Source organism: Momordica charantia (assembly GCF_013281855.1).
Source record: "Momordica charantia cultivar OHB3-1 chromosome 2 unlocalized genomic scaffold, Mcharantia_2.0 BLBB01000002.1, whole genome shotgun sequence".
Lineage (NCBI taxonomy): Eukaryota > Viridiplantae > Streptophyta > Magnoliopsida > Cucurbitales > Cucurbitaceae > Momordica > Momordica charantia.
Window position 1 is genome coordinate 6,061,447 of NW_028275160.1, and position 12,064 is coordinate 6,073,510.

The window sequence follows — 12,064 nt, forward strand, 5'->3', positions numbered from 1 at the left end:
TTTTCCCAAAACATCGAACTTACCTCATGTCTGTTCAATCTTCTCATGAACCTTAATCACGCGAGGAAATGAACATGCTCAAAATAGACTGTTTTTCGACTTCAACGAGATTGACGTTATAGCAGCTCCGCGGGTGTCTTATTATATGGTCTGATAGTTAAAAATAATTAAACAATATAGATAAAGCATTACTAACATTTACCAATAATTAAATAAATTAATGCATCGGATTGTTTTGTATTTGAAATACATACAACAAATCATGCATCAGGTTACAAAATAGATGAACGTTTTGCTCAACGATTAATGAGAAACTAAAGATGTAAAATATTCGAGATGTGAAGAATTAGAATGAAAGTAATTCAAAGACCAAAACAGATGTCAAACTTTATATTTATCGTTATTGACAAATAATTTACAGCATGGAAGTAGAGGGAAGACCTTAGTTTTGAGCCTAGAACAAAGCAAATATACAACTTTTATTTTCCTAGTAAACACATTTTTTTTTTCAGAGAACTATTTTTGAAAAGGGTGAGAAAAAGAAAAGAAAAGGAAGATTTACATGGATTTGGTTGGTGGAGGAAGCTTTGTGAGGAGTTGGTGTTGAGACCAATAAGAGTGGGCTTTGAGGACTCTGTCCAGAAGTTGTTGAGGAACTTGTTCTCCTCTCCTTTGCTGAGGGGATATTGTTGCTGTATGCACTAATGTTTTCCACTTGTCCTGCATTGCATCACACACCAATCATTTTAAAACAGCATCACAAAACTTCCTATTTTCCTCTACAAACACAACTGTTATGCCTTTACTTTCTGTTTTTATTTCTTTCTTTAAATGCTATTTCATATGAGTTTTTCAACTCCTAAAATATCTATTCTACTGGTAAATTTTCAGAAAAAATAATCGTAATTTTACTTTTAACAAAGGGATAATATAGTATTGAGTAAATGTATTAATGTAATGGCATAAACATGTGTTTGAGGCAGATATATATGTTGGCCAGGCAAGCAATAGACTGACAGGCATCTGATGGCAAAATAATAGCTTTTATAGTTTAGGGGCTTGAAGTATATATAGAGTTTGAAAGTTTAGACACCAAAATGGTTATTTTGAAAGTTTAAGACAAAAATACACCTTTTAAGACGAGTAAACCTAAAAGTTTAGAGACATTTAAATCTCTTTTAAATTGTTCAGCAATAATTTTTTTTTCCATGAAAAGTCGAGCTTCAATTCAGAAAATGAAAGAGTACATAAAAGGATACCAAAAAACATCAGAAAAAGGGAGCAACACTGAAATGGAACACATTTCGAAGGAACTTACAGAAGCCAGAGAAGGGGTGGGTTAATATAGATATAGAACAGTTACCATACCTTCAAATCAACATAAGTACGATGCTTAACATTGTCAAATGCTCGTAGTTTAACATCACGCCACCTACAGTATGAAATGAAATCTCATAAGCAGCATGAAAAGTCTCGAATGAAGATGAAATTTGTACCTTAATCTAACAAGTACTTGCACAAGTTGTAGCAAAAAAAAAAAAAAAACAGAACCACATATATGGGAGATCCTTCATGAATGTGCGTCCACATTTTTACTTCAATGATGATTATAAAGAAACTTAAAGTTGTTTTTTTTTATAACTCTTAGTTGAGGTTTCAACAACATACCTTCCAGGGCCAAGTGTTTCAACAGCATGAACCAGGGCTTCCACTTCTGCAACAGAAAACGGTCTACGCATTCTGCGGTGGCCAACCTCAAATTGTTTAGATTTTTGGCCGACTGGAACTACAGCTACTGCCTCCACAGCCATGGCTGGTACAGTAACCAGTGCTTTAGAATCTGATGATCTTTCCTCAGCTGGCGTATAAGCAAGAGAGGGGACTGGCTCAGAAGCACTCTCAGTTGAATTACTCGCCTTGGTCGCATGAGCCTCACGCAACAATGCAGAATTATTGCCTGGATAATCTGCCGTTGGATTGGGAGGGCGCCTATTAAAAGAGCATAATAATATAAGATGATGACAAAAATATTACGTAGCATAACTGGAGCGCAGCCAAATATCGTGTCTACCTTTTCCACGGAAGAAAATATTGCATCATTATGAGTATGAGAAATTGAACAAAGTAAATAAAATGGCAACAGCCCTGCAGCACCATGCCATAGAAGGACAAAAGCAAAGTGTGCACAGGGGAGGGGACATGATGGGTACATGCATTAGCAACTTGAAGAATGGTTCACTTAGTCATTACTGTTCACTCTTTATTGGAGAACGAAAATCTTGTGAATAGAATGAAACACCTGGTTACAGCCTCAGGTGTACTACTACAAGGAAATGTAGGGGGAGACTCTCCATGGTGTGAAGAATGAGGCTCTAGTGTAAATCCCAGGGACTCATCCTGGTTATCATGAGAGATTCCGGACTGAAATAAGGTTTTACTATCATCCCTGACCTTCTTTCCCCGTAAAAGTACGCCGACATGTATACCATGACCAATAATAGTGCTCACTGACTCCATCACAGTCCTCTGCAGAAAAATGAAGTGATAAGGATGCAAGACAGTAAACTTGTAGTCATTTAGTCAATTCATCGCAGGATTAAGATATGTTCAAAAACAAGGTAAAATACGGACACCAATAACTTAATCCCAGTCAAGAATCTTCTAAACCTTCTCATCATGAAAGACAAGGTAGAAGCAGAAATGATACATCTAGGTGTACATGCATAGGGGAAGATATGTTCCGCAGGAGTTGATATCCACTTTTTACTACAGATAAATGTTCAACTTATTATAGGAAGTAGTGAAATTATAGCAGTCAACGTAGGAGTTAAGTACACAATCTTTTAAGAATTATTCCCCTATGCTTGAGAGCTAATTACCGAGAAAAAAGATCCTTCAAGACTCAAGAGAATAATGCATGACTTGTACAAATGATTTACGTATCATCTCCATGAACATGCATGTTGAAGCAGAGGCAGTAGTAGTTCCCAACCATACCTTCAGTGAACTGACAGTTGCAGTTTCAGAAATCTCAATGAAAAGTTCAGGTACCCTGAAAGATTTTATCCTCAGCTTCACTAAGAACAAAGAAAAACATCTCCATAAGATCCTCTTTGAAATGTTTAGACGCTGATCAAGTCAAAACATTGCACACTCTATAGGTAATATACCACGAGAATCCCCCTGATGTCCTGCAACTAAAGATGATTTCCCATGCACTGCAAGATCATTTTGAAACACTCAAGTAAGCCATCAGGAGCGGAATAAATGTAAATAACAAAATCAGGAAACCATATTCGAAAGACTCCATTATCTCCAGATACAAACCAGAAGATTCCCTTCTCTTCTCAGTTGATTCAGAAATTCTCTCAACTATTCTTCTATGGTTACAATCTGAATCTGATAAGCAACCATCAAAGAGTTTCCTTTTTTTGAAAGGGATATTCATTTGAGATCTTTGGTTCTTGTAGAATTTTCTCTTGTTGAAGTAAAATTGCCTTGCATACCCACCTACAAATGAAATAGGGCAGAATAGATAGATGTCAAAATAGTCAAACATGACCAAGTATTAACCGAATTATGCAATAGTGCAGGCACATTACCAATATTAGGTCTCTCAGCTCCATACTTCACAGCAACCTTCCAGCTCTTTGACGCCAATATCTTTCTTATTCTACGGCCTCTGATATGAGGAGCGGTCCAGAAAGAATTTCTTGTGGTAGTTGGGTAAATGCACCCAAAGGTGTTATTGTCATCATCTCTTCCAACTACTTCTTGACTTGTGGGACAAGGGTGCTGAGGACCGTGGTCCTTGCATGATGATACCTTGAAACCATTTTCCGAGCACACCCACATGTGTGGTTTCCAATCACAGATTACTGGATCTGAAGACCTGCACATTGCAAACTCAGCACCACTCATCACCTTCTCAGATTTATCTTCCACTATATTCTTGTTTACACCATCTAAATTGTGATCACACGACTTGGTGTGACCAGCAAAGCCAACTTCATTAACAAGATTTCCAATTTCAATGGTTTTCTGGTTCGTCAAATTTTCAGCATCAACACTCTGAGAAGTTGAAGTGTTCATTGTAGCATAAGAAATCATAGCATCAGGAGGAAATGCTGAAGGATATTCTTCATGTGAAGAAAAATATTCCTTTAAACTACAATCTTGATCATGACCTGCAAATGGAGCTCAGAAATAAGAAATTTTCCTGCCACGGCTTCACTGGTAACTAGGTTTTCAACTTTATATAGAGTGCATAAGACGACTTTTCGATAACAACCTTTGCACCGTTACCTTTTACAGTTGATGTGTCACGAAACGATGGGGGACTCATCTCACGCAACAAATTTCCAGCTGCAGAGGCCAGCAAGTCAAATGCATGCATTTGTTTGTCATCAACGCTCTTTCTAGTAGTACCATTTCTCTATCCCAAAAAAGAGACAAAAGGGACTATACAAATTAGTAACAATCCCAAAAACAGAAACCAGACATAAGACACAGAGGCAATGGAACAGTAAAAGATATGTACCCTAGCTGATCTGGTAGCTCGTGGCATTGGGGGCACCTGATACCCATTGAAACCATAATCTAGTCTATTGCCAATAACCATAGCTTAGTAACCATCCCACAAAATCTAGAAACATCCAAACTTAATCCGAACCTATGAAAGCTCCATAAATCACTTGGGATCTAGGCCAATGATCAAGGTCCTGGAAACAAATTAATGTAATTGCTCAATATGAAAGGCTTGAAGGGAGTACTGGTGTGAGAACAATTATTAAGGTAAAACTATTCTACATAACATGATCAGCTGCAGAATGTCTAGGAGAAACATAGCCTTCATCCTGGCTGAAAGTGATAAAATGAGATAATAAGTGATAGAACTTCTGACGAAAAGACACATACATTAACTTCATAACACTAAATAACATGATGAAATACTCAAACCATTACAAAAACCATTAATTCCAAACCACAACTAAACCCCAAAGACTACGAGTGATCATGATCAAAGAATGAAAGAATCAGGTCAGGAGCACTGGTATGACCGTGTACACAGTCTTGCTAGTAGAATTTTCTAAGAGATCTATGACCCTGTAAAAGCAATAACCAAGAAGAATATGCAACGCGATCAAACCCCCAGTTCTGAAGGGAAAAACAAAAAACAAAACAGTTAAAATCAAAACTCTTGCCCGTTTTCGCCAGATTATCATCAGAAATCTAACGCACCGTTGAGTAAAAGATTAAAAAAAACCATGATTAAAAGAGAAAATAAAAAGAAAAACCCAAACTTTTCGAGCAGCCCATCAAATAAAATCAATCAAAATAGAATTCTCACAAAAACAGCCATCTTTTGGCAATGATCCAGCAAAGTTTAATCTTTCCCCGGGAATTGGAAATTCGATAAACACACAGATTCGCAGGTGAGGATTGAAGAAGGGTAGAATATTGGACAAACAGTAAAAAAATCGATGCATTTTCTTACCACATTTTCTGTGTCTCATTTGTTTCTATCTCCTAATCTCTCAGAAATCGTTGATATAGATGTAATTTTCCTCTCTTCTCTGTGTTAAAATACCAATGGCCATACCAAAACCCTCTGGAAAAACTCCCAACCTCCGCTTAAACCCCAACTCTGATTGACCCCGATCACCGAACCTATCGGTTGCCCATGCCCTTTCTGTGTTCAAAGCAGACCGACCCACGAGTATTACGACGCTTTCAGATCCCAACACGTGGACTGAAACCGGGTCATGTCGAGTGTCATTGGTGAAATTCCAACGTAACCCTCCAAGATATTATAATTTAATATTGCATTTAACTATGATAAAATTTCTCATAAAAAAAACTACGATAAAATTTCTTTATAGAGCAAATATTTCACTTAATTTCGAGTATATTAACTGTCATAAATAGAGCAACAAAAATCAAGTTCATAAGAAAAATAGAAATTTTTGGCATAATTTATAAGGAACAATTTCTGCCTAAAGTAATTCCATGAGACAATGAATTCATCTAAAGTATAAATTCTTTATTTCAATTACCCTAATTAAAAGAAACAATGAATATGTTCTTCCTACCTCTTCTTGAAAGTATATTAGACATAAAATTAAAAACCAAACAATGATAATTCTAAAATTCCTATCATCAGTGCTGTAAAATTTGTTCCATTAAAAAAGAATTTAAACAATGCTTCAAGGTTGAGCAATGTTGACGATGACAATGCAAAAATAAAATCTCACAAATTAAAATGAGTGGAGAAACAAAATTCTACAGTTTCGCTATTGGTTGTTTGCCGGTAGTGCAATAACCACAGGCAATTATAATAATAATTTACCGCACATGTATAATATAAGTGGCCGTTTTCAATTAAAAAATAAATAAAGGAACCACACATCACACTTTTGTTTTGTTTTTTTTTTTTTTAAACTCATTTAATAAATAAACCACCGGCAGTTGGGAGTAGGTGGTCATGATCCTACGTGGACAAAGCGAAGGATTGTATTGGTTGCTTTTTGGAGGGTATTATCCCATCGCAAGAGAAAAAGGAAAATTGTGAATAGAAAAAGGGCGTGATGTGATGCGATAAGGGGAATATTCTTAGAAGATAGCGTTGACGGCGGAAGAACAGAGCAATTCCAGGTGGTGTTGTGGATCCACGTTACTTAACGGCGTTACATTGTGGATAAGGAATGTGTGGCGTGTCGTAGCGTAAAACTGGATCGAGGAGATGAAATGGTGGACTCGCTGAAGTTTGAATGGCTTTGAACAGGCTATGCAGGTTAAACTCGGAACGTCGTCGTTTTTAGGGACATTGACCCACAGGCCACAACCTACTAAACGACAAATCTTATCCGAGAAATATTGCGTGGTCCAGGCAAAATACTTATTTGACTAATCTTGCTCCAAAACACTGTCTACAAATCTAGTTGGAAAGTCTTAAAATATATAGGGGTTTTTGGGTTGTATAATCCTTTTTTCAATGGAGGATTTGTTTTTATCTATTTTTTCAAAATTTAAGTTTTCTAAATTTTGCTGGGATCTCTTTAGATATCAATTTACTTTCATTACCTCTTCATTTATTTTTTTTTAGATTTCTTCATCTTGTTCTCTCCTTCTATTTTCAGAATTTCTTTTCCTTTTTTTTCTCTCATTTTCTATTAACTCATTATTTCTCTATTTTTTTTTCTTCTAAGATGTTATAGGTATTTTTCTCTCGTTTTTTTTTTTATAACTAGTAGAAGGGAATAGAATAGAGGGGAGAGAGGGGAGAGAGGGGAGAGAGGGAAGAGAGTGATCGAGAGGAAGGGAGAGAGGAGAGAGGAGAAGAGAGTGAGCGTGAGGAAGAAGAAAATGAGCGAGAGGAAGGAAGAGAGAGGAATTAATTTTAATTATTATTATTTTGTCTTTTCATATTACTCAATTTTTTCAACGATAAAAATTAATTTTTCTCTTTCTTCCTCCCACCCTCTTTCTCTCTCACTAAAAATAGTGTTTCTTCTCTCTTTCTCATACCCCTCATTTCATGCCTACATTTATCTCACCCTATCTCGCTCTCGCTCAATTCTCGATCTCGCTCTCGCTCACCGTTCTCGCTCAGATCTCACGCTCGCTCACGTTTCTCAAATCTCGTTCAAGAGTCAGCGTTCTTGGTTAGATCTAGCTCCCACTCTCGCTCAAATCTCTCAGATCTTGTTCTCTGTCTTGTTCTTACCCATATCTCACTTTCTCTCGCTCTCCATTAGATCTTAATCTATGTCTTGAATCTTGTTAGTTTTGGTTCAGATTTATTTCGCTCACAATGGAAGACTCGGCAGTGCCAACAGTTTCGTGAAGTTGGAAGAAAACCCATAAACTATTTTTTGTGAACAAAATGGGGAAGTGAGTGAGAGAAAATAAAATGAAAAATGGGTAGAAAAAGAAGAAGAGAGAGATGTCTTTTTTGGATTGTGTTGGGAGGAGAGAAGAACAAAGTTTTCGAATTATAAGAAAGAGAAAATGTTTGTTTTAAAGAAAAATCAGAGAAATCTAAAAATTAGGGGGAGACAGCAAGGTCATTTGATATCTAAAGTTATGTCGGCAAAGTTTAGAAAACTTTAAGTTTTGAAAAAGGGGAGTAAAAACAATTCCTCCCTTGGAAAAAAAGGGTAACCCAAAAACCCAATATATAAACAATTTGTATGTCTGAAAAACTGTGATTTTTTTTTAACTATAAACAAACTTTTCATTGATTTCAATGAAAAGAAAAAGAAATGATAGATGAATGTTCTCAGACCAAACAAACAAAGAAATTTAGATACCATTGAAGCTTTAAATAGTATTTTCAATGTATTTTAGTTTGGTAATCCATGAATTTTACTAAACAAGTAATACACATCAGAAACATAATTGAATCGTGAACCTATTACACCACTTAATAGAAATATACTGAAAAGCTTTAAGATAAACTTATGAAATTTTTCAGAAAAATTATGTCACTCTTATTCTTAAAAGTCTTTTAAATTTATTTTATGGTGATGTAAATTTTTGTTGTTTTCAATTTTGTTATGGAAAAATATTTACCTAGTAACTATTATAAGTGTTGAACTAATTAGTTATCATAAGAATTAGTAATGGTGTAACTAATTCTTTTAGTTGAGTTGTTACTTTAGTCGAACTGATAGTTGGATTCTTAGTTGGAGTCTTTATATATAGTGCTATAATATAGTTGGAGAATATTTTCTCAATTGCTCCATCTGTTTTAGTAGCTTGTTCCAATCTTAGGGCATAGTACGGCTTGCTTTCAACCTTTTAGGTTTAAAGCAAAAGGTAGTCTTTCGAGGTATTTAAGTTTCGTAATCCCTGACCATGAGTTTCAATATATGATTAATATAACATTGGAAAAATAATCGATTCATGAATACACTGCATTAATGGAATTGAATTTAGAGATTTCTAGAGAGAATTATGATCAGAGTTAGTCCAATATTCCGCACTTTATAGGATATTTTGTGTATTTTTATTGCTTTTTACATTTTTCTAAATTTTATATGGCGTTGGAAAGTATGGTTTTCAAATTTATTTTCAAAACGTATATTCACCAAGTAACTCGTCTAATGCCAACATGAATTTATCTCAACATCTATCTCCAACTTTATTCTAATGCAAATATGAGTTTATCTCAACAGTACTAATACATATTTCCGATCATGAAGTTGTGAATCTGGATTACACCCAAAATTTTGAAATTAGTAGCATTCTACGATAAAAGCATTGATAGAAGGTGATTGCAAACTAACTTCCAAAGTAGGGAAACCATAGAAGATCCTTTGGTTACTCCATTGGCTAAGATTCATCTTCGTCTCAATAGGTTATTTACGACAGAGAGATCTTCTAAATAATCTCACTCTTGAGAGTGGTTAAGCCATTTAGAGCAGGCTCCTACTTCCGAAGAGCATTCTTCCTGTTCTCTCCCAAAACCCTTTTTTTCCAGCGGAGAACTTGGGGTTGGCTTTAAACTACCTGCAAATTCATTTAGGGAAAACTCGCATCACTGCTTTAACCTTTGAATACCCAAATCGCAAAATCATCACTTTGATTAAGTATGAGAGCGGTGGTGAAGAAGATGAAGATTCTCATTATGCTCCAAAAATTTTGAAGAAGATGAACAAGTAGGTCAGCTTCCACGTAGGATTTTAACCTCATTGGACAATTGTCTTACACTACAACACTTGGTTGTGAGAAACTTGTAGAATTTTAATATCACAGGCAGATGGTCAATCTGGAGTTGAATTCGTTCCATCTAAGTCCCTTACCTTTGAAGTCACAAGTATTGATCTCTTGTAATTAAAAAAGGTTTCGGTGTTGCCTAAGAACGTTTTTCACCCAAAATGCACTTCTCATGGCAAATTTTATAACATAAAAATCGATAGGGATTACTTTGAGAACGTGGTCTCGATAAAATTGACAAATTGAACACAAAAGTAGAGAAGTGTTCAACTAGAAAGGGATGTTTTGCCAATTGCTCTTAGGAAACTCCTAGCAAAAACGTGTTTTATTATAGATGTGAGATAGTTTTGGATAAACAAAAACTGTCAATTCTCTCTCTAGATTTAAAAGGGAGTTGCAACAAGAGAACTAAGCTTTTGCTCCCATCCTAATAAGAATTGTACTATGCTATCATGAGGGATAGATAAACTATTTCCAAACCTTCAGGGTTACAAAGGCAAGTAGATGGGTCTTCGACCAAATGTTTGGTAAGAGAAAGGATGAGTTCCTACGTACCAGCTATCCTTGTTCGGAAGAAAAGGGCATGGGGTGGATGTGTGTGTGTGGATAGTAGGCTATTAATGAAATTATTGATGAATATTGATTTCCTATTTGTCGCCAGGATGACCTACTTGACCAACCTTTTAAGCCACTGTCTTTCTAAAGACTAATCTTCATATTGATTATCACCTATGTGAATGAGACATCAAAAGATGGATGAAGTCGACTTTCTTAACAAGAGATGATCTATTTGAATGGATGGTTTATGTCATTCGGTCCCCCCGCCCCCCACCCAAGAGAAAAAATTCCCATAGTATTATTTCGTTATCACCTGGGATCGGACATGCTATTTAGCATTTTCCAATATAACTAAGGGCATCTTTGCCCCGCTCCCAAGAAGTATCAAGGATTTTTCTTATTAAACTCATCAATATTCGAACTTGGGATCTCTAGATCGGTGTAGCCAAGAGACTCTAAACCCTTGTCAACGGAGATGCGCTTAGGAAAAACCCTGTATTTAGTAGTCAACAACTGCACAGCATATACACAAGGGTTCGGATAAACCCAAAGGTTTCAAACTCTTGCCGAGTCCCGAAACCTTATAGACATTCCCAATTCCGTAGGTTCAATAATTGAACCTGACAAAACATAGAAAGATGCAATACCAAACCCATGCCACATAGATGTATATAAATATATATAAGAAAAGAATAATTTAGTCAACATTCGAAGAGCAGAAACAAAAATGAAACATTAATTACCTCTTTCAGCTCTGCTCCCGGAAAGGCTCTCCCCTTCGGTATCACATGGCTGACAACTCATTCCATTAACGGATCACGAGTAATTGAGGTTCCTCAGCAGCATTATAGACACAACCATCCACTACACAACACCGAGCTCTTTAATAAAAAGAAAAAAATAAATCATCTATTTTAGCTTTCTATATGAATGAAATGGAAATATTAAGATTCAGCAGTAATTAGAATCACTAATTTTGGCAGCAAATGATAGAACTGAATTCGACAGCGCAAAACACAAAGGTTATGTGAGGTTTCTAAGCTGATATTGTTGGAATAAACATAGTGCACGATCCTTAAAGGTGTGGTTCTTTTTTCAATAAACCACTATCCTTCACCTCACGTACACTGCGGGAAGTTTCGAGTAGAAATTTGGTTAAGGCTATACCGAATATAAAAATTTCCGACAAGAGATTAAGTTTTTTCTTTGGTCTAGCCTTGGAGGGTGTTATATTACAACTGAAAAGTTCCGAAAGGGGCTTCTAATGTGCTACATCTATCTCAATGGCGGTGCAATGTGTAAAACAAATCAGGAAAACAATGCCACCTTTCCTCCACTGGTTTTTGGCTGTACAAGTGTTGGTTGAAAATTATTCAGAAGGGAACAGTGAGAGTCAGAGAGAGTATGGTAATTTTATTTTTAATTTTTATTTATTATAATTTTTAAAAGCACTTTTAAAACCTCAACATATTTTAAAAACCAGAAATAGATAAACTACTTTCTTTAGTTTTAAAATTTCGAGAGGTTTATTTATAAAAATATATATATATATAGTCGACAGGATTTATAATTTATTTCCTATATAAATATATTATAATATAAAGATAATTATTAAAAGATAAAGTATAATTTGGTTCCAAGTTTGAACCTTCTGAGATTAATATAAAAGTTCTTGATATCTTTTAGATTCGGGTCTTGATATGAACATGGGTGTCTCTAGGTACATGGAAACAAAGCTCCAACTTCCAATTATTAGAAAAAAAAAATAGACAAGCATAATTTTAAA

The 12,064-nt window shown here is 35.5% G+C and overlaps 1 protein-coding gene across 5 annotated transcripts; it reads right to left on the minus strand.

Annotated features, from left to right (window-relative positions):
• Nucleotides 1–358: 358 nt before the first annotated feature.
• On the minus strand, nucleotides 359–11,477 carry LOC111017087 (telomere repeat-binding protein 2). 5 transcript variants are annotated; one of them, XM_022292751.2, is made up of 11 exons: nucleotides 11,022–11,477; nucleotides 4,541–4,721; nucleotides 4,306–4,435; nucleotides 3,603–4,187; nucleotides 3,328–3,510; nucleotides 3,171–3,218; nucleotides 2,998–3,077; nucleotides 2,300–2,526; nucleotides 1,669–1,989; nucleotides 1,369–1,432; nucleotides 359–720 (listed from the first exon to the last, which is right to left on the minus strand). In XM_022292751.2, the coding sequence occupies exons 2-11, from the start codon at nucleotides 4,619–4,621 to the stop codon at nucleotides 559–561; spliced, it is 1,881 nt and encodes a 626-aa protein (XP_022148443.2). In that variant the 5' UTR covers nucleotides 4,622–4,721; nucleotides 11,022–11,477; the 3' UTR covers nucleotides 359–558. The 5 variants fall into 5 exon arrangements, with proteins under 5 accessions (XP_022148443.2, XP_022148445.1, XP_087976897.1 ...); XM_022292753.2 differs by lacking the exon at nucleotides 11,022–11,477 and adding an exon at nucleotides 5,498–5,693; XM_088120771.1 differs by lacking the exon at nucleotides 11,022–11,477 and adding an exon at nucleotides 5,498–5,693 and having other exon boundaries at nucleotides 4,541–4,860.
• Nucleotides 11,478–12,064: the final 587 nt, after the last annotated feature.